The sequence below is a fragment of the Sinocyclocheilus grahami genome, unplaced genomic scaffold (genome assembly GCF_001515645.1).
Source record: "Sinocyclocheilus grahami isolate Dianchi unplaced genomic scaffold, SAMN03320097.WGS_v1.1 scaffold813.1, whole genome shotgun sequence".
Lineage (NCBI taxonomy): Eukaryota > Metazoa > Chordata > Actinopteri > Cypriniformes > Cyprinidae > Sinocyclocheilus > Sinocyclocheilus grahami.
The window spans coordinates 322433-345148 of NW_015505992.1; the positions used below are offsets into that span (position 1 = coordinate 322433).

Consider the following 22716-nt stretch of genomic DNA (forward strand, 5'->3'; position numbering starts at 1 on the left):
GATTCAGTTCATACAAAGACTTCTAACAGGCTCAGAGAACTCAAACTGGAAGAAAGCAGCTTTCTCTATATTGAGAGGGTTTGAAGGCCTGGGATTGGATAGAGTCATATTTTGGCTAGACCCTCAAAAGTTGAAACTCTAAGTTTCCTGTTTTTTATCTGAATCTTTTTAAAGTGTGGGCCTTGTTCGAGACTCCAAAGGAGCGGACTGTGAACTCTTTGTACTGGCTGTTGCAAGAGCCGTTAATTTTTGGCTCACGTTTGGCCTTGTCAAGTGAACTGAGTTACTCTGTGACAGAAGAAAATCTTATCAACTCTGGACTTTTAACCATTGGGAAAGTGCTACAAGTAGCTGGAGCTAATTTTTCAGATGTGATTGCAATGACTGAGAAGCTGGGGATGAGATCTATGCGTCTGGTTGCCAGAGTACTTAACAAGTGGAAGACCACTTTGTCTGAAACAATAATTGAAATTGTTATTAGATTACTCAATGGGGCTCGTAAATCCAGATTGTATCGATTCTTTTCCTGACTTATATTTAACTCCCACAATGGAGGCTGTTTCTTAGAAGTTAATAGGTTGATTGTGAAGGGCTCAGATATTATTCTGGAAAGGTCTGCTATAAAATTTGTGTTCAAATTTTTAATAAGAATTTTTTTGATAAAAGAATTGATACTCCTTGGCGTGAGATGCTTAATTTAAATGAGTATGAAAAACCTGAGTGGAGAGTATTGTATAAGTCACCATTATCTAAGAGAATTGGAGATTTGCAATGGAGGTTGTTACATGGTGCTATTGCAGTGAACGCTTTTGTTTCTGTAATTAATCAGGATGTTGATCAAAATTGTTCTTTTTGTTCACAAAGGGAAACTGTCTTCCATGCGTTTATGCAGTGTTCTAGACTGACGTCTTTATTTAGTGTTTTGAGTAACATTTTTAATTGTTTTAATGAGTGTTTTTCAATGAAGAAATTAATTTGTGGTTTGAAATACTCACAGAGTCGCAAGTATCAGTGTCAGTTGTTTAATTTTATATTGGGACATGCTAAAATGGCAATTTACATTACAAGAAAAGAAAAAAACGAGCATGGGGTTTGTAATGATTTAAAAGCCGTGTTTGCTAATTCAGTTAAATCCAGAATTTTAATAGATTTTAATTATTATAAATTGATGAATGATCTTGCAAAGTTTGAGCTAATTTGGTGTTTAAAAGGAGCTTTGTGTGAGATTTTTGGTGATGGATTGTTTTTTTTTATTTAAAGTGTTTGTATTTTGTTATGTGACTGATGTTGCATTGAACTTGTAACTGTTGTATATTGTAATAAAAGTGGCTTGAAATCTCAATCTCTCTCTCTCTCTCTCGACAGACACAGTGATGAATATGTGCTTGCAGTACACAGCTGACTCCACTGTGATCTCTCTCTCTCTCTCATGACAGACACAGTGATGAATATGTGCTTGCAGTACACAGCTGACTCCACTGTTATCTCTCTCTCTCTCTCTCTCGTGACAGACACAGTGATGAATATGTGCTTGCAGTACACAGCTGACTCCACTGTGATCTCTCTCTCTCTCTCGAACAGTCAATAGCAAATACTTAAACTAATAACAAAACAGTAGCTGATTCAGAAGCGCCAGATTGTCATAGCAAAGTCAGAATTTTACTTCCTCTCCTAGGTTCACGAAACGGTCGTTTATAAAATGCATTGCTGTTCTGTTGTAAGTAATCTTAAAGATTCCTAAATGCATCTACTTCCGGAAGGCCAAATAAAGTGCTTTTGCTTTCGCCCAGAAACACACAGCGTCTCCCTGACATGGATGCTTCAAAACTAACTGCGGTTACTGAAACCACGCCTTCTGTCTTTGCGTGAACATTTGGGTGGCATTATGCTAATATTTACACATAGTGAGGTAGATATGTGGGGGCGTGTTAGAACGAGCCGTTTTAGGGGGGCGTGGCAGAGTCTTAACTTTGATAAAGAATATCTCTTTGGTTTTGAGACTTTAGTCTTTGCAACTTCAGGGATCTTATCTATGCACAATCAGCTTGTAACACTCCAAAGAGAAAGGAAAACTTGAAATCGCATCATATGACCCCTTTAATGTATCTTCTGAGTATTAAAGGGACAGTTCACTCCAAAATTAACATTGTCATAATTTACTCACCAAACCCAGCGGATCCAGCGAGAGCTTGATGAGGCGACGCGGAATGAAACAGTTTTTCAGGAGTCACGAATCATGCGAGTTCATTGATATCGCCCCGCAGCGGCGACCAACTGCATCAGCGTCTAGGGTTATACCATCTCGGATCAGTTTGATCAAGTTGTAGACATTTTTAATGAGACATTTGTGTAATTAAAAGGATGAGTAGTAATAGTCTCGTACTGGCCTGTTTAGACAAGCTCTCCATAAAACAAACCCTTGCAAATTAATAATAATTATTTTACAGACACTTCATTTTTATTGGTATTTTATTATTTTGATTGCATTTAATATATTATACTTTCAAGAAAGCATTTTCATTGGGTTTGTGAAAGCTGTTTTTCTGCATGTTTTGGCCGCATTTACACAGCTTTGACCAGCAGGCGTGCCCAGCGTGTGGTGTTTCGAGCGCTTTGCTTCAATTGATTCGACGCTACGCAATGGTTCGTTTCTCCCATCACTACAGGCTACTCGTAAACCGACACATTTTGCTGTGACACGTGCTACTTGCATTTAAAGACTCCATCCTCCGAGCATTTTATTTTTTTGGTTTTGTTTAGCATTGTTTTCTTCTGTCCTCGCTCCTGTGGGTGAGAATGAATTACAGCGCATTACTGCCCCCTACCGCAAGCTACACCGCGTTTGTTGTTTTCCGTTTAAAATGAATCACAATCCCTAAAAAGGGGAACAAGTTCTCCCGTGCGGTTTTTTAAATGGGCAGGATTGGAAACCGATTTTAATTCTCCATGCTTTTAGTGTTACAGTAGGTGGTGTAGTGATTCCGCTGAGAATTGTGTCCAGCAGGGGCGCTGTAGGAACCGCGGCTGGAGGAAATGACGTGCGCAGCAGGAACGACTAGCTAGCAGCGCTTGGAAGAAAGTGTGTAGTCACCGTGTGTAACGCGGTCTACAGCAGAACATTATCAAATCTTAGAAATAGTTCTTCATATTAGTGCCTGCTTTTTACATTTGCCAGCATGGTAAGTGAACACGTTTGTAGAATTACATGTGTTTGTTCAATGTATTCGTCTATATTAACACTGTAGCTCATTTGCCATCTCTTCTTTCCAGTCGAAAATAGTTAGAATATTTGTCCTAACCGGCAGTTTATATTGCTTTTTAATAAGGAACTTCTTTGTTAATTAAACGGACTTCACTTGCATAATAAGCTTTGGTTGTATGGAGTGTGTGCTATTGAGCTGGATGATTTGAGTCGATCATATTTAAAACGAAACTAACAGCGTTGCATTTGGATGCTTGGTTAAATAGCAAGTGTTGGCGGTAACGCATCAAAAGTAACGCGAGTTACGTAATCAGATTACTTTTTTCAAGTAACTAGTAAAGTAACGCATTACTTTTTAATTTACAAGAGAATATCTGAGTTACTTTTTCAAATAAGTAACGAGTTACTTTCCCCCCCCCCCCAATTTGTCCCCATGTTGAGAGAAATCAGAAGATGTTACTGTAGTTAAAAATAAATATGAATATGCATTAATTCATCTCACTCACACAAAAAAACAACACAGATTCAGTATTCCTCAAAATGAATAAAAATAATGCAACTCAGAATATGAAGCAAACCTGCAATCATTAAATGTTAAACAACACAAATATGCTTTATGTATTTAATCCCATTCTATTAACCAATGTCTTTGCTTCTTACCTTCGATGATTCAGTTCAACCGTACTAATAAGCACAAATTACTCTAGACGAACATCTGTGTGTCTTTTTTCATTGCTGAAGTGTGTTGACATTTCTTCTTCTGCATTCTACTGTACGGACGTACATTTACTGTCCCTTCAGCCTGAGGCTTATTCATTTCACTTTTGGTGTGAAACGGCTTTTATATTTGCCAAAAATAGAACTTTTTTATTTTAAAAACAAACAAGCAAGCCCTGTCTAGATTTAAAAAGTAACGCAAAAGTAACGCAACACATTACTTTCCATAAAAAGTAACTAAGTAACATAATTAGTTACTTTTTTATGGAGTAACGCAATATTGTAACGCATTACTTTTAAGAGTAGCTTTCCCCAACACTGTAATTATGGATGGTGATCACTCATGTGTAGACGTATTTTATATCATAATTTTCATAAATGCATCGGTATTAAAAGGGGAATTCAGTATGAACTTTTCTTGATCAAATTTATTATCCTTCAAATGGATTTCTGATGCGGATTTGGATAACATTTGCAAAGTGTCTTGTCATACAAAATACAATATCATAACTACCTTTTCAGTAGACTACCCCCGTTTATTGTATCTTGTTTGAAAAATTTTATTTTGTATTTTTTTACTGCAAGTTTCTTACTCTGTTCTTTTAAGTGATCTTTGTGATATGTGTCCCCTGCTGTTAATGTTTAATTATAAAAAAAAAAAAATTATAAATAAATAACAGTATCATGACTACATTTTAGTTTTTAAGCCTATGTAATAACTGTTTGAAATATGTATTTGATATCTAGACAGACTGTATAGAAAAATGCAGTTGTTTATTCTTACATTTTATTGTCTTATTATTTTCTGCCCATAGTCTATTATGTCATATAATGGAGGTGCTGTCATGGCAATGCGTGGAAAGGAATGCGTGGCAATAGCATCAGACCGGAGGTTTGGTATCCAGGCACAGCTGGTTACAACTGACTTCCAGAAACTCTTCCCTATGGGAGAGAGACTCTTCATCGGGCTGGCAGGCCTTGCCACAGATGTACAGACAGTGTAAGAATAGTGTCAGATGTATTATAATATTTGGTATTAAACATAACACTTGTCTTTTTTCCCTCTTTTTAAATACTTTGTGGTCTTTATCTTTCTCTCTTATCTTAGATCTCAAAGGCTGAAGTTCCGCTTGAACTTGTATGAGCTGAAGGAAGGTCGTCAGATCAAGCCGAAGACCTTCATGAGCATGGTGTCCAACCTTCTGTATGAGAGGAGGTAAAAATGCATGTCTGTACACATGCTAGTCACTGTTTATTGGCACCCAGAGACGGACAGTAACTAAGTACATTTACTTGAGTATTGTACTTAAGTACACTTTGAGTATCTGTACTTTACTTGAGTATTATTTTTTTCTGGAAACTTATGACTTTAACGTCACTACATTTGAAAGACAAATATTGTACTTTTCACTCCACTACATTTCTATCAAGATCCTCAAAGTAGAAAATCGTTAGCAGTTTTGAAAATCAGTGGGTCAATCATCACTCTTGGGGCTACATGAAGTGATTTCCCAGCATTTTTTGAGCACTGACCAGTTCCAAATGTGATATTTATTTACAACAATTCAATAATAAGAAATTAATATTGTGGTTTATATTAGACACAATATTGTCTGATTTTGCTAAATTGTGTAAGTGAAAATATTACCTATAAAGCCACAGAAGAACTGTTGTATGACATACCATTCTGAGTATGACATCAAAGAACAGCGAGAGCAATTAGACCGCATTTTAAACATTTTTGTTTTGATGTCAAATAAGTCTTGCTGTTTTGTTAAAGCAGTGTTGCTGTTGTAAAGTTATACAGCTACAGTTGTGTTACTGGGTTTTAAATCAGGTTTGATTTTTGATTTTCTTCCTTATCACTCTGTATTTACAGCAATTTCACTGTCCACTCTGTTCAAATGTGATTGAATTGTTGTGATTGGTTAGCTGTCCCAGTGCGTTGTGATTGGCGAACAGCTTAGACGGTGTTTCAGTACTGCCACGCCCCTTGCTCCGTCTTTCCACAAAAGCTTTTTGGGCGAATCCAGCACTGTACTTCCTCGTGTTGTGGAAGCTGTCCTCAGTAAAATGCGCAGTACACAATAGCAAATTGGGGTCATAATGCTAAGGGACAGAGTAAAAAAATAAATTGCAACCACTGTTTCCTGACATCATCCGCTTTCGGAAGCCCAAACAAAGACGTTTGGGCATGGAGGTGAAAAAAACTGCTTTTCAGGCAGTTGCACACCGGACGAGAAGCGCAGCGTCGCGTCGCTCCACATCTTTAAAATTCAAATACATTATTTTATATGAGTGTAGGCACACCGGCGGCGCCGTTCGGCGTCTGTCCGCGGCGCCCAGCTACATCGTGTTATACTTGTAAGATTTGTTCTAGACATGCTGAAAATTTGAAGCTACAGCACAGCAGTAGCTCTTCTTCTTGGTTTTCTCTGATGCACTAACTGCAGCAGCACTTCTTCTTCATCGTCTCGTCTGATGCACTCACTCAACCAAGCGATCTAACCACAACCTCGCCCCTCCCCACCCCCCAACCATTCGAATTTCTGTAGGCGGGAATTATTTGTAATGATATTCCAATGAGCCGCTTTGTGATATCACAAAGCCCGGAAAACAAACGCTGTAGTCCAAAGGAGTCTTTCGTTGTAGTTCTTGAAAAGGGATTTTTAAAAAACAAAATATCTCCCTTTGGAGTGGACTAGGGCTGCACGATAAATCGCATGCGATATTTAATATGCGTCTTGTCAGTAAAGCCATTCTGTAATCAGCGGTAAATCTCCATCACGTGCGGGCTTTCACATGGAGCAGCATTAACTACACAGAGCCGTTGTTCACCGACAAGCTGTTCAAAATATGATCGTGGTTTTGCGCAGCTTGTCAGTGAACAACGGCTCGGTGTAGTTAATGCCAGAACCGGCTTTACTGACAAGATACGCGTTAATATCACATGTGATTTATCGTGCAGCCCTAGAGTGGACTTTGAGATTTGTAACTTTCTAGATCTTTTTTATGCCCAAACATACACACTACACACTGACTAAAATTGAAAAAGCATAATAGGACCCCTTTAAAGCAGGTTTGATTTTTTTATTTTAAACTAATTTAAATTACTTTTTTTCCCACATCAATCTACACTCCATACACCATAATGGTAAAGCAAAAAAACAGGTTTTTAACATATTTGCCAATTTAATAAAAATAAAAAACTTGTTCATACCCTTATCTGGGACAGTTGAAATTTAGCTCAGGAGCATTCATATTGCTTGTAGATATTACTACCCTTCAATTGAAGTTAACCTGTGGCAAATTCAATTGAATGGGTATGATTTGGAAATAACCTTAATTCCAAGCATCACGTTTGAAGGAAACCAGGCACTGCTCATCACCTGCAGAGTACCATCCCAAAAGTAAAGTGTGGTGGTAGCAGCCTCATGCTGTGGGGCTGTTTTTTAGCGGCAGGGACTGAGGGACACATTAGAGTAGAAGACAAGCTCAATGCACCAAAATATTGAGATAGCCTTAATGAAAACCCAGTCCAGAGCATTCAGAACCTCAGACTGGGCAGAAGCATCACCTTCCAACAGGACAATGACCCTAAGCACACAGTAAGAGTGGCTTATAGACGACTCTGTCAATGTCCTTGAGTGGCCCAGCCCCATCCTGGGCTTGAACCCAATCAAATATTTCTGGAGAAACCTGGAAATGTGCATCTGCCCCCATCCAACCTGACAGAACTTGAGAGGTGAAGAGATGAGGAGAAGAATGGCAGATAATTGCCAAATACCGATATGCAAAGCTTGTCACATCAAACAAACAAAAAAATACTTGAGGCTGTAAAGGTGCTTCCGCTAAATATTTAGTTAAGGGTATGAATACTTATGCAATGTACTTGTTTCAGTTTGTTTTATTTTTAATAAATTTGTTGTGGCAATTCTGTTTTTGCTTTGTCAGTATGGTGTATGGAGTGTAGATTGATGTGGGAAAAATTGCCAAATACCGATATGCAAAGCTTGTCACATCAAACAAACAAAAAAATACTTGAGGCTGTAAAGGTGCTTCCGCTAAATATTTAGTTAAGGGTATGAAGAAATATAAAACTATTGACTATCATTCACAGTGCTTTATGGGAGTGGGTGGGTGCTAAAGTGTTCTTTTTGTAGATTAGCTTGTCTCAGTTCTCTGATTGGTGGATATTTCTCAGCAGAATCATGAGTAATGTAGTTTTTCACCAGGAATTCTGCTTTTGAACATGATTATTTAAAAAAATAAGTTGAAATAATGTGGGCTGATTGCTTTAATAACAGCATATACTATCGATTAACAACCTCATAGCTCACAGTAGATCTTTTTTTAAAGGGGTCATATGATGCTTTTTTTAAAGCTCATTATTTTGTGTGTGTTTAAAGTCTAGTGTGACTACAGCATAATACCGGTATAACCGGTTTAAATGCAGAAATCGGCAAGTCTAATGTTGACAGTACTTGTAGACCTGCTAAAAAGCAAAGAACACTGTCAGAATCTAAATTAGATAATCAGATGTTGTCTGTCATCCAGTCATTCAACCCTGTTTCTGAAGCACACCAACAGTACATATTTTGACCCATTTATTTTAGACCTTGGTGTCTCTACTAAGGAGCTGATGGGTTGAATCAGGTATGTTAGATTAGGAAGAAATTGGAAAATGTGTACTGTCGATGTGTTTCCAGGAACAGGGTTGTGAGACACTGCCCTGATATGTAATGTTTAGCACTTATGTTTTTCTCTGCAACATTGCTAAATAGAACATTCCTATGCGCAGTATAGAGAATCGCAACCTGTTATGTCTTTGTCTCAGGTTTGGGCCGTACTACATTGAGCCTGTAATTGCTGGTCTGGACCCAAAGACCTTTGAACCCTTCATCTGTTCCCTTGACCTTATTGGATGCCCAATGGTGACCGAAGACTTTGTTGTGAGTGGAACTTGCTCAGAGCAGATGTATGGCATGTGTGAGTCGCTATGGGAACCTGACATGGTAAGTAGAGGAGAACAAGACTACATAACTGTATTGAGCATGAAGGCTGATTTATCTGATCTCGGCCTGGTAATCTCATGGACTTGTGCTGTTGATTGTGTTCTCTAGAAACCAGAGGATTTATTTGAGACCATCTCACAGGCCATGCTGAACGCTGTTGACAGAGATGCAGTGTCTGGAATGGGAGTCGTTGTTCATGTCATGTAAATATATTATCAGATGTCATCAACCTTAGATATACTATGGCAATCCGTAACTCTTAACTGATTTTAATCTGCACAAAATATTATGTCATGATTGTCATATTTTTCCTGAACTTTATGAACATTAAAAATTTTTAGTTGCTTTATTCAATGTAATAGTTATTTTTGTTTGATTTATTGTTGAATTGATTGTAGTAGTAGTGCATGGTACAGATTGATTAATGCATTTCAAGACAATGTTCTAGTTGATGTTCTACATTTCTAGTTGAATTCAGTGAGCTAATTGGTGTATTTATTTATTTTTCACAGTGAGAAGGATAAGATAACCACACGCACCTTGAAGGCCAGGATGGACTAGAGAAAAATACTACTGCTATGTTTCCTCTCCTACAACCCCATTTTTTTGTACTAAAATAGTTTGCCTCGTTCCATTTGTCATCATAAAGATTGAATTGTTCAATAAACAATTCTAATATTTACTCATTTGCTAGTTATGTGGTCAGAGATGTTTGTAAATTATTATTTTTGTGATCTCATTTCTTGACATTTTAAAGTCATTTTAAAAAAATGAATTTGTTTCCTAAATGCTTATTATAGATTTTATTGTGAACAATTGATCCATGCATGTTTAATTTAAAGACATTTGCAGGATTTCTCCACACATTTATGGGGAGTTTACACAACGTTTTCAACTAAAAGCAGTTTTGGCCATTAATTTACAAGACAATGGCCTTTTGAAAGTGCAGGTTTTTGAAAACAATGCCATTATCTTCTCCATGTAAACTGCAAAAATGTGAAGTTTATGAAAATTGCGACTTTAAAGGGATAGTTCACCCAAAAATGAAAATGCGGTCACCTTTATGAGTTTCTTTTTACTGTTGAAAAAGAAGATATTTTTGAAGAATGTTAACCAAACAGTTGCTGGTAGACATCGACTTTCATAATATGCGGGGATGCTTTGCTATTTCGGGGTCTGGGAAACATAGATTCTGCCCTGTACTAGAAAATCCTAAAGGAGAATGTCTGTTCCTCAGTCTGTAAATTGAATCTCTAGCACAACTGGATTATGCAGCAAGATGATGATCCAAAGCATGGGAGGAAGTCCACCTCTGAATGGCTCAAAAAAAAAAAAAAAGTAAACTTTTGGAGTTGCCTAGTCTAAATCCTGACTTGAACCTAATTGAGATGCTGTGGTTCATGAGCATAAACCCTCCAAAATTCCACCACAGTGATGTGAAAGACTGATCTCCAGTTATTGGAAGCATCTGGTTGCTGTTCTTACTGCTAAAGGTGGCACAATCACATTTAAAGTTTAAGGGGGGCATTTAGATTTTCACATGGATGATATGTGTTGGATAACTTTTTTCATGTTGCCATGTATTTTGTTTTGAAGATCTGAAACTAGTATGAATTATTTACGTAAAACACAAGAAATCAGGATGGGGGCAAATACATTTTCACCACTTTTAACAACAAAAAATTATTAAAATTGTGCGAAGTAAAGAATTAAAACAATGTCATGATAAGTAAAGAATTAAAATAATGTCAAAAAGTCATAAGAATAAAACAATTTCCCCCTTTTTAGGATATTTTAAAGATAATTGTAAAAACCATAAAGCTTCACAGATCTCTATTTAAACAATGTTTTTTTCATACTTGTTCAACAAACTGTGGAACAGTCCTTAAGATACTTTAAGGTCACAGTTACAATAACGTAAAGAGAACTTTCTACTGAACACCAGAAGAAAGATGCCCAGAGACCCTGATCACCTGTGTGAACATCCCAAAGTATATAATTCCACAAATATATAATGCCACAATATATAATTCCTATTTTTATATATACAACATATCGATAATTCCTATTTTTCACAATTAATGGTTGAAGACAGTGGTTGTATAGTACAATCATAGTTTCAATATTTACGTACACATTTTCTTGCATGATAGTCTACATCACAAACATCATTGGAGAAGTTGTGTAAAAACTTTTGACAGATGTGAGAAAAAAACCCTCATCTGACTGACCACTGGGTTCTTTTATTTCTTGTGCCTAGACTTTTCATACTTTACTTTTGTCAGTGGGTCTTTTGTAAGCAAAATTCTATGTTCAGCTTCTTGTGCATTTCATTGGTGCATGTTTCACAGCAAACACAATATTCCTAAAAGTTGAACTGTTAATTTGTCTATTTCTATGTATAAATATTTAATATAATTATACTATATAATTTCATATTTTCTGATTCATGTTCTTCACATTTATGGTTAAAAAAAGGTGATTTTTTTTATTCAATGTTTTTTTTTCTGTTAGGAATGCAAAATCGGCTGGTATTGATATTTTGAACGGAATAATGAAAAATAACTGATTTTAACCCTTCCAGTTAAATTTTGCACTGCTAATATCAATAGCTTTTGACAAGTGACCACGATATAAGGGGGATTACAATGATTATCACCATGGGTGATTCTTTACCTCAACATCTTACATTAAAATTGTACAATTGCACACCTAGCTGTGGATTATCCCATACATGCATACATATAACTGGTATTAATGCATACCATGGCGAGCTTGGTTCTCGGTACTGTTCTTGCATACAGCAGCCTGGATTAATTGCCAGTATTCTCTTCCCAGTTTGAGATATAATTGGGATATTGACAAGGAGAGATGTTGGAGATATTTACAGGATGTACAATGCTTATGAATAATGGGAAGTAATAAACTGGGTAACAAGTACTAATACATTCAAACTCAGGTATTTTTTTTAAATAATTCACAAGATCTATGAAACGAACTCAGCCTCTGTATTTAATGTCACTTTTCTATTACTGTGTTTGTAACTGTAATAGCAAAGTGCAACCAAGACCTCATTTGTTTAGACAGAGAGGGGATTGGTTTATACTCGGAGCATTTTATTAAACATTTTTATTTATAACAATGGTTTGCAATTCTTGTCCTGGAGACCTGACAAGGATCTGAATATGCATGATAAACAAAATGTGCAGTGTTATGGGTCCTCAGGACCAGGGCTGAAAACCACTGTTCTATCAAGCTCTTTACAGGGAACTATGTTACATTAGGGTTGGTCTGCAGGACTGTAGTCTTCTAAAAGCAAAGTCTGACACCCCTGTATGACATCTCAGATCATCATGAAGTCCACTCACATAGTGTATGGTCCCAAGGGTTTTATGAAAGGCTCACTGTAGCTAAACCAATTTCTTTTAAATAAAGGCTTGTGTCATAAACAAAGTCGCCTAATAATATAAAGCATCTCTTTTCTCGCAAAAGAACTACTTGAAGCAAGACTGTACGGGGTTTTACTAAAAATAAAAACACAAATTAGCTGCCTTAAATAATGGCAAAATCACTAATGTGTGGCCTTAAAGGTACAATATGTAATTTTCGCTGTTAGAGGGCGCGTATTCAAAACAAAGAGACAAAGGCGTAGTTTGATGACACCGTGACTGAGTGTGGAATCATGGGAGTTGTCGTCTTCATCCCCACAGCCGATGCAATCTGACGGGACTCGGGCAGAAATCATGTTCATGGATGAGCTAATGATTTGTTAACGTAGTAGATTGAAGCAGGGTGAGGCTGAAAGCCGTCGAAGCGAAACGAGGCCGCTGAACGAGCGTGACACATGGCTCGAAAGCAGCGGAGCTTTTATTATGCCGCAGTCGACCACTTCCGCTCCTTCCGGTCGTGCGCATGTGGGGAAAAAAAAGCAGCGCTGTTTTATCATACTAGATACATTTGAAAGTTGTGTTATTATGCTACTCCGTGTGGTATTAAAGCATCTTTGGTGTTTCCATGTTTTCTACAAAACAAAACCTTAAATCGAGGGTGTATGACGTCATTGGCAGGCGACACAATGACACTATGGACACGGTCCGTGTCACTAGTTAAAATTGCTTATTTCTCTGGATTTAAACATTCTTCGAAACATTTGGGATAATGTAAGTACACAAGTCAGCAAAATATATAACACTGTTCTAGTGGTTTTTGGATATTTTAATAAAATTTTTTTTTACATATTGTGCCTTTAGTGTCTTGCTGGTCTTAAGAGATTGCAGAAACCATACAATAAGAGACCAATGTTAAAAAAATAAATTTATTAGTAACAAGAATCAGAATGGACAGTTCTTCCACCAAGTGATATCGTTTGTTTATGGCTGCAAAGCAATTAAGCAACCTAGTGCTTTAACATGGTTACAGTTATGCATTTTTTAAGCATTGAACAACAGCTCTTAACATCAAATCATAATTTAGAGTTAAGAACTAATCTTGATACATTTAGTTTATTCCATGACTATAACATGTTGTATGAACAGTTCTAGAACCACTAGTCTAAACTTTAAAAGTAACAAATTTATTTTTGTTTGCATGTTTACTGCATGAAATAAACATTTACCAAAGCTTTTTTGGTGGCACATGCTTTTTTGTGGAATAACTTTGAAATATTATTTTTTTTTTGGGGGGGGGTTAAAAAGGGACAGAATATATATCCTATTAACTATACAAAAAAATAAAATAAAAATAATCTATTTACAATAAACATCAGCAGTGTTACTTCATGAATTATTCCAAAGCAGTGGTGATTTTGCTGTTGTAACGTAAAAGGAGTACACGCTCAAAATGTTCATCTGAGAGGTGATGTCCTTTTGGGGTCACAATATTGCTCCCATTGTTGAAGAGCTGTTGTACTGGGACACTTGAGGGTAGAGTTGTATTGAACTTGATGAACACTTTTTTCACTCCTGGAAATTCATTTAAGCATTTCAGATCTTTGTTTGTACCCTGAAGATACAGCCACACCTCTTCCGCTGCTTCCCTCTTTCCACCTTTGTTGCCAGAACTTCCAGGTCCATACGAGAAGAATTCATCCTCATGAACAGAGCCTCCATTGGTCTCAGTTTCTTCGGTCCCTTGGTCGACCTGTAAAACTTCAGTGATCAACTGTGCTCGAAGACTCTCCCTCTCATCTTCTGGTAACCACCAAAGTCTAAACTGTGGCATGGTTGCGGTGGCCAATCTGGCATTAGAACTGTCAAACACCTGCTTGAAGCGAGAGTCAATTGCCTTAACAGTGCTGTCAATGACCTTGGAGAAAAGGCGGGTGTTTGCTGCCTTCTCTTCCAGCTTCCTTTTAAGAGTCAACAACGTTGGTATCACAATTCCAAGGAAGCACTTTTCTTCTCCATGTAGAAGGTCAAGCGCAAAAGCCACTGGTTTGAAGACGTCAGTATATTCTGTGAGATACGCAGATTCATCAGGTGTAAAACATGGAACACCCAAGACTTCGGTCAATTCGTTGAGCTGTGAATCAGTAAGTGACATTAGCTTGTTAATGGTGTAGTATTCTGAGCTCCACTGATTCAGACAAGGAACTGTGAATTTCATTTTTGCAATGGATTCCATCGCATCAGCAGCTTCAGTGGAAGTTTGGGTCTTGTGCCATATTGCTGCACATTTTTCAGTTGCGCTGCTGTGCAGTTTACCTGCCGGTCCCTTTGAGACGGCATCCGCTAGATCCTTTGAGGCAATCAAGTTCAGTATTTGAGAGGCACACCGTTGGTGGGGTGGCAAGAAATAACTCAGAAAGAAGTCTCCACCCATTTCTCCATCACAAAGAATACTGCCCAAATCCTCAAAATGACTTTGCTCCACATCTTGGTCATCCTCAGAAGAGAATTCTTTGAAGGCTTTAATGCAATTATTACCATTGTCAGTGACGGTGGCCTGAACTTTGCTCTCAATGTTATAGGAAGAATGAATTTCTTGAATTTTAGCGATGATGGATTCACAAGTATAGCTGATGGGGATTCTTGTGCAGGCAAGAGAAGCAGACTTCCTTTCTAGATTGTCCTCAAGCCAGTGACAAGTCATTCCAAAATAACTTCTGTCCTGCACAGACCATACATCAGCAGTTGTACATAATGTCTGCACTTTGTCGAGTTTTGCTTTTAGCTCACCTTTCATTTTATTGAATGCTACTTCAAGTCTGGTGATAAAAGCGTTTTGACTCATTACTTTTTTGCCCCTGCTTAAAACTTCGATCAACCTCCTGAAACCAGGTTGCTCTAGAACTGAAATGGGTTGCACATCCTCCACGATAAAATTGAAAACCAGGGTATTTAGCCTTGATTGTGATGTTTGATAATAAATGGTGGGATCAATCTTAGCTTCTTTTGCTTCAGACGGTTCTGCCGTTTGATTTTCCACAATGCTTGGTCCATAACTGCTTGGCACATAATTGCTTGGTCCATCACTGCTTGGTCCGTCACTGCTTGGTGTATCTCTTATTCTTCTCCTACACACCACGGAATGCTTTCTCTGGAGGACAAAGAAAATGAATCAAAACAAGACAACATTTATTTCGGTGCTTAAACTTGGTGAAGCCAAGGCAGATTAAATGCTAAAACACTTAAAGACGTTAAATGAGAAGTATGTATCGCCCTAGAAAATGTAATATTCAATAGAGATTCATTCATTCATTAAGAGTATTTTGCGAATATTTATTTCTTCCAGGTTTGAAATCAATAATAAATGAATGACTTATGAAGGATATGAGTCCCTCTTGAAACTGCTTTTGTACAAACAATGAAAGTAAAGGGGTCCAATGTTGTTTGGGACCTCACTAACATTCACTGTATGGTCAAAACATTCTCTCAAAATGCCTTCTTTTGGGTTTCACAAAAGACAATAACTTGCAGGTTTGGAAAAACCTGATAATTAGTAAATGACGACAATTTTTATTTTTGTGTGAACTATCCATTTATCATGTTGGATACAGTGGGACAGTGGCTTTGAGGTGAACTAGGAGTGTAACGGTATGAGTTCATCACGGTACAATGAAAACGTTATAATAAATTATTACATTTGTTGTTTATTGCCGTTTTTTTCTCAAAGTAATTTTATTTATTGATTAATTCTTCCCCATTAAACAGTCGACCTGCAGTAATTTGCTGCATAAGACGTTTACAGAAAGCACAAAAAAAATGATGAAAGGGGATCCATAATTTATTACCTTTTATTTATTAGCAATTCACAGTATTTCCACTTACATTCAGCTTTGCAAATTCCTTGGGATGGTGGTCACGGAGATGGTGCGCCATGTTTGAGGTGTTGCTTGCCCGAGCCGACACTTTTTTCCGACACATTCTACAAATTGGATAACCATCAACATCGATGGTGCCTCCTGGGTCTTTTAAATACCCAAAATACTCCCATACAGCGGACCTCAGCCGCTTGGGTGGGAGATAAAGAGGCTCAGGCTCCGACATTTCGGTGTGCTGGCGTTTGCGCATCTGGCAAGGTGAGTGACACTTAAATAAAAAGGAGAAAGTCGCAATTTAGACATTTTTTATGGCTCTCTCTTAATTAAACGGAATTTTTTTTTCTTTGGTTTTATTAAAAATAAAAATCCTTATTTATACTATAATAATGTCTGTATTTAAAGCAGTGTACCGTAAAATCATCATACCATTACATTGCTAGTTGGAACAGATAAAGTGCTTTGATGAATGATAATTATTCAGAATCAGATTTATTCGCCAAGTGTGCGCAAACACACAAGGAATTTGTTGTGGTTTTTAAGAAGCTTTTGGTACATACATGCATACATACATACATATCTGACATGAGAACAGAAACATTTAAATAATACTTAACAATAAATAGTGTATGAATCTGGAACAGAAGATCTATGTACAGATTTGTGCATTATTTACTCTATATATACAGCTGTATACTATATGTATACTGTATTCGTCACACTATAATGAACTAACATGTCCTAAACAATCGAGAGTTCAGTTGTCTCTGAAATTGCCCCAGACCCTTATATAGTGCATTATGAAATCTAATCTACATGAAACCATGGTGTAGATTATTCTGTGCACTCAATCAATCCTTCTAGTGCTGGGCGATATACCGGTTTAAATGATAAACTGGTTTAAATGACGCACAAGGTATGAATTTTTTTTTTAAACGGCATACTGGTAGAAGTGGCTAAGCAACATAGACAGTGTCGTGAATTGAGAGGGGATCCCTATTAATTACACTTCTGACTAATTGTTAGAGAACTATAAATAGCACACAACTACTTCTTTAACTGGGCAAATAACCCAGCACAAAACAATTTATGAAAATTAAATAATAATTAGAAACAATTATTATTCTAATTCATATAAAGGCCCAGTCAGGGGAAAATATGATAAACCGTGAAACCGCCAGAAAAAAAAAAACCTTAATAGATTCTTGGTCAGATTGCCTAGCACTATATCCTATAATCCTGAAAAACTAGACCCATAATCCATGATTATGGTATTTTTATTGGTGCAAACCAGATAAATTAATTAATAATAAATTAATTATTTTTGGGGGCATTACCGTAAGGTAATTTTTTTAATTATCAATTAGCCTACACTATGTATGAATAAGTGTAACAAAACTACAAAAACAATTCGATACGGTTTTGATTCCTTATTTCAGAAGTATTTACCTTTTTAAAAAAAGAAAACTAAAAAAATTTACCTGAACATTAACGTTATACTGTATCACTGAATGATGAAAAAATGTGTATGTGAAAAAAGTTTTGTTGTTTTTTTGCGACAGCCTCACAGCCAGAGGTGTAAAATCCTTGAATAATTTTAATTGATTACTATATTCAAGTATTATTTTGGGAACCTGGACTTTAAGTGCACTTTAAACTGAATACTTGTACTGTTACTTAAACACCATACTTTGTCAATTAAATTAGTAACATGATATGCTGATTAATATAGCTAAATCGCATATCAGTTAGGCTTGCCGCGATAGACGGTGTTGACGGTGATACCGGTGTTAAGCCGCAACACCGGTTACGTCACTTGCCCACCGCGTCACCGACCCCCAACGTCGTTTTGGTTTTTATAGTAATAAAAATAATTTAGTTCAGTAAAAGAACAGACACTACAATTAAAAACTGAATGCGGCTGCTCAATGTAGCGTGCCGAACGACAGTCACATCACAGATTAGATTTCATTTCTCCAGTGAGGAGAGTGAGTCGAGCTGACTGACAAGAAGAGAGGGGTTAGACCAGGGGTGCCCAAACTCGGTCCTGGAGGGCCGGTGTCCTGCAGAGTTTAGCTCCAACCCCAATTAAACACACCTGAACCAGCTAATCAAACACTTATAGACATACTAGATACTTACCAGCAGGTGTGTTGAGGCAAGTTGGAGCTTAACTCTGCAGGACACCGGCCCTCCAGGACCGAGTTTGGGCACCCCTGGGTTAGACAGACAAGACTGTCGGGGATGATTTAGTTTCGAAACGAAATGCAAAAGCGCCTGTTTCACAATATTTTGGATTTTGAAAAGCCTGTTGACTTTTGCCGTTTATTTAAAGTGATATTGGAAGTTTTTTTAAACATTCGTTTCTTATTTAATTGGTTCCACATTGTTTGCTGATTTTTACTTTATTTAAACTGTCATTTATTTATTTTATTTGACATTCGTTTTGCTAATAAACGTTCTACGTTTCTTATTTATTTGGTTATATATTATACATGTTTACTTATTTCCAGTTTTATATATATGCTAAAGTGAGTTTGACGTTGTATTTGGTTGTTGCATTCAAGCAATTTACACCGAACTGCCGCTAATTCAAAAGTGAAAGTAATATGATGCGATTTCAAGTTTTCCTTCCTCTTTGGAGTGTTACAAGCTGATTGTGCAAGTTCAAGCCGCCATGTCAGGGAGATGCTGTGTGTTTCTATGCGAAAGCAAAAGCACTTTATTTGGCCTTCCGAAAGTAGATGCATTTAGGAATCTTTAAGATCACTTACAACAGAACAGCAATGCATTTTATGGACGACCGTTTCATGAACCTAGGAGAGGAGGTAATTCTGACTTTGCTATGACAATCTGGCGCTTCTGAATCAGCTACTGTTTTGTTATTAGTTTAAGTATTTGCTATTGAGTGTTCAAATGCGGAGTTTTGCGCATCGTGTGTGTGCGTGTGTGTGTGTGAGAGAGAGAGAGACAGCGTCACATCACAGTAGACTCAGCCGTCTTAACCGCGGCTTGAGTACTGCATCATTACGGTGTCTGTTCCCCTTTCGGGCTTGAACTGATGGTAAAACTAATGACATTATTTACTGTCTTTACATTTATTTTGAAAGCTGAAGCTGCGATTATGGTAAGGGGCGATACATTTCCGATGAGTGCTTGCGGTGTTCGGCCAATCACAATGCACTGGGTCAGCTGGCCAATCAGAGCAGACTGCGCTTGTCGGAAGGAGGGACTTTATAGAAAACGAAGCGTTTGAGAGAGGCGGGGCATAGAGGACCTACAATAATGTACAGTATTTGAAAAATAATGTGTTTTTTGAACATTAAAACACGCCAACATATTCTGTTACACCAAATACACAAAATAATGATCTTTTAAAAAAGCATCATATGACCCCTTTAAAAGCGAAGGAAAGCGAGGAAAAGAGGGAACGCCCCGCCCCCGCGGTGATACCGGTATTACCGGTGTTGTCACACGTCGATTAACCGGTGGAACATTTCCTCGCCGTCACAACCCTAATATCAGTATTTTCAGAAACAAACAAAAAAAAACAGTGCCTCAAATAAACAATTACTGCAGATAGAAGCACTGAACTGGGCTCACAAAAAGTGGCTTTAAAAATCAATATCATGACATTTTAAAATTGCCCCTTTTTATTTTCATTCAAGTATGTTTTTGGCTAGAAACTTGGACTTTTGTGTAAAATTCTGACTCTGTATCTATACTTTCACTTAAATATTATCGAGTACATTTACACCCGTCAGTCCGCAGCCCTCTCCAGCGCACGATATTTACATCAAATCGATCTGCAATTTCCATTCACTCCTTTCTCGTGTAGTAGACCACATGATGTCCACTATATAGGGAATAGGGGGCGATTTCGGAGATAACATTATTCATATAACAAAGTGAAACACTTCGCGAAGCCCGCCTTTAAAAAGAAAAACCTTATGGACCAATCCACCATAACAACTGCCGCCGTCCGCCATTTTCTCAGACGAGCATTTGCTCTTCTTTAAATGTAAATTCACGGAGGATATGCATGTTTCGATAGTTTTAGACTTTATTTTACAAGCATGCAGTAAGATGTCGTTGCCGAATTACTTATAACAGTGACATATAAGCGCCATGTTTTCCTTTAACAAAGCACAATAAACTAACTAACGTTACATGCAGTATTACCCCTCATTCCCAAATGACCACGTCTTACATTAACATTTACCCTAAGTAAATGAATGTTACTAACGTTTTTGATTGAATCATTATGTTCGCAGAACAAGAGTTTGTTATAGAAATGTCAGGAACAGTTCTGCCCACCTGCACTAATCGATTTCAAATGAAGCTTTTTCATTTACGATTGGATATTATACTAATACTAGACCCAATTTAGCACTCTAACATCTAACTTATCACTGTTGTTTACTATAAATTTAAAACCACTCCCACTTTGTTGGTCATATGTCCCAGTTTTCGCTTAAAACTTCGCCTGAAAACCAGATAAAGTGAAAATCATAACGTTAAGTTACTTATAGTGTTTATAAGCCACTCAATTCAATCATACATCGTTTCCTTGTATTCACATTTAGGAGCGTAACAAAAGTTTTTCTCAGTACTCCACCGAGAATCTACCAAAAACAGTCTACTTTTGCATTTTGCAAACTCAAATATACAATAAAAACACAATCGTTGGGTGTTAAATTGAGAAAACGTGCACATGTAACGTTACCTCCAAATGCTTCTTTAGATTAGACGTCGAGTCCCTCGCAGTGGATAAGATGTTGATCTTTGGGAGGCAGAGGTTGCACTGAACGGTAATGTTTCTCCCTCTTGTGTCCCTGAACGTGAAGTGGTGTTTGTGCATCCAGTGGTCAAATGCTGAACGAGACTGCTCCATCTTCACACGAAGCTCCGGCGTGGACAGCTCTTATAAAACGTACTAACAAAAACAGTCAATTACACTTGCTGATTCATGTGTAATCGTGTAGTAAAAAAATAAAATGTACCATATTCTATTTGCAGAATCTTGATTTTTGTAATCTAATTATGTAATCCAAATAACGTATCCGTTACTACCGAACAACAGAGGCGCATTTCCTATGAAACAATTTCTTCTCTCTTCCCTTTGTTGTTTCAGGCGTTGGGCAAACTAAAATTGCTCATTACCGCCACCTTCTGCTAGCATGGAGCAGAGACACTATACCAGGGGTCTCCAAACCCTTACGAAAATTAACCATGGTTTTACTACAAAAAAAAACATGCTTACTAAAGTTAAACCATGGTAACCACAAATTAACCATGGTTTTACTACAAAAAAAACATGCTTACTAAAGTTAAACCATGGTAACCACAATTTAACCATGGTTTTGCTACACTAACCATAGTTTATGGTTAGTAGTAAAACTGTGGCTACAAAAATTGTAATCAATACCCCCCCCCAAAAACATGGTTACCTAACCACACTTTTACTATAATAAAACCATGGTTAATTTTCATAAGGGAACTCGGTCTTGGAGGGCAAAGGCTTTGTCCAAATACCCACACTTGCAGTCTTTGCACTTGACCACTTGATTACTTAAATGGCGTATTTCCTGTATTTGGCCGAAGTGTTCAAGTGAGCATAAAGACCACAAGTGTGTGTCGAACTTTTCATTACCTGATGGGACACACTTATAGTGTTGTAAAAATGCAAGTGTTTACCCAGCTTTATTTGAATTTGAAATACTTAGCATTTTTAAAATCAACTTCTAAATGTCTGTTCAGTAGTCCCTATAACATGACATCATTTTAATTTGTGGTGCTTCTAATTAAGTCATAAAAAGCAGTTGCAAATGTTGTACAAAATAAATATCACCACAGCTCATCTTTGAAATATCACCACAGCTGATCTTTGCACCGATAAAAGTAAAAGCGCTGTTTTTCTACCAAATTATTTGTAATATCTAATTATTATATTCATATTTAACTTACATTGGAAAGGCTTCCGTGACCTCTCGCGAGATCTCGGCAAAAAGTCTCACGATTTATTTCCAGAACATGATGCATGATGGGATACACTTAGCCTTGAATGGCGCTCTGGAGCGGTATTCGAGATAGTGTGGATTTAGTATCCATTAAGGGCACTGCACTTTGGCATTTTGAAGACATGGGACAGACTTGCACACTTACTTCCTGTCGCGCGCACACGCTCTCAAGTGGCCAAGACCGCAAGTGTGGGTATTTGGACAAGGGGAGAGTTTAGCTCCAACCCTAATTAAACACACCTGAACCAGCTAATTAATGTACTAGGCATACTAGAAACTTCCAGGCAGGGGTGTTAAGGCAACTTGGAGCTAAACTCTGCAGGACACTGGCCCTCCATGACCGCGTTTGGAGACCCCTGCACTATACCTTCTCAGACTCGTGTGTTCAGGTCCCTCACACTTCACTTAGAAAAATACACGTACGTTGTGTCTCCTTTCGAAGGTTGAGCCCTCTGCATTTGTCGGCCACTTAGTGTACGTCATTGAAGATGTCTACTTCCGGAA

At 37.5% G+C, this 22716-nt stretch overlaps 2 protein-coding genes across 3 annotated transcripts; one reads left to right on the forward strand and one right to left on the reverse strand.

Moving 5' to 3' along the window:
• Nucleotides 1–3021: 3021 nt before the first annotated feature.
• LOC107562231 (proteasome 20S subunit beta 3) lies at nt 3022–9616 on the forward strand. The gene is made up of 6 exons (XM_016246838.1): nt 3022–3179; nt 4735–4919; nt 5028–5135; nt 8757–8934; nt 9043–9137; nt 9447–9616. The coding sequence occupies exons 1-6, from the start codon at nt 3177–3179 to the stop codon at nt 9493–9495; spliced, it is 618 nt and encodes a 205-aa protein (XP_016102324.1). The 5' UTR covers nt 3022–3176; the 3' UTR covers nt 9496–9616.
• Nucleotides 9617–13191: 3575 nt separating this feature from the next.
• Nucleotides 13192–21295, reverse strand: LOC107562232 (zinc finger BED domain-containing protein 4-like). 2 transcript variants are annotated; one of them, XM_016246839.1, is made up of 4 exons: nt 21196–21295; nt 20919–21115; nt 16203–16463; nt 13192–15471 (listed from the first exon to the last, which is right to left on the reverse strand). In XM_016246839.1, exons 2-4 carry the CDS (start codon nt 21084–21086, stop codon nt 13717–13719), a joined length of 2184 nt encoding a protein of 727 aa, XP_016102325.1. In that variant the 5' UTR covers nt 21087–21115; nt 21196–21295; the 3' UTR covers nt 13192–13716. The 2 variants fall into 2 exon arrangements, with proteins under 2 accessions (XP_016102325.1, XP_016102326.1); XM_016246840.1 differs by lacking the exon at nt 16203–16463 and having other exon boundaries at nt 13193–15471; nt 20919–21295.
• Nucleotides 21296–22716: the final 1421 nt, after the last annotated feature.

What these genes read in the sequence shown, in the direction of transcription:
- LOC107562231 (XM_016246838.1), top strand. An exon ending in AACCTTCTGTATGAGAGGAG is followed by an intron (nt 5,136 to 8,756) that starts GTAAAAATGCAT and finishes TCTTTGTCTCAG; the next exon opens with GTTTGGGCCGTACTACATTG. An exon ending in CGCTATGGGAACCTGACATG is followed by an intron (nt 8,935 to 9,042) that starts GTAAGTAGAGGA and finishes TGTGTTCTCTAG; the next exon opens with AAACCAGAGGATTTATTTGA.
- LOC107562232 (XM_016246839.1), bottom strand. Translation starts at nt 21,086, where the DNA reads ATGGAGCAGTCTCGTTCAGCATTTGACCACTGGATGCACAAACACCAC. An exon ending in ATCTAAAGAAGCATTTGGAG is followed by an intron (nt 16,464 to 20,918) that starts GTAACGTTACAT and finishes TTTTTATTTAAG; the next exon opens with TGTCACTCACCTTGCCAGAT. An exon ending in AGGAATTTGCAAAGCTGAAT is followed by an intron (nt 15,472 to 16,202) that starts GTAAGTGGAAAT and finishes TTTGTCCTCCAG; the next exon opens with AGAAAGCATTCCGTGGTGTG.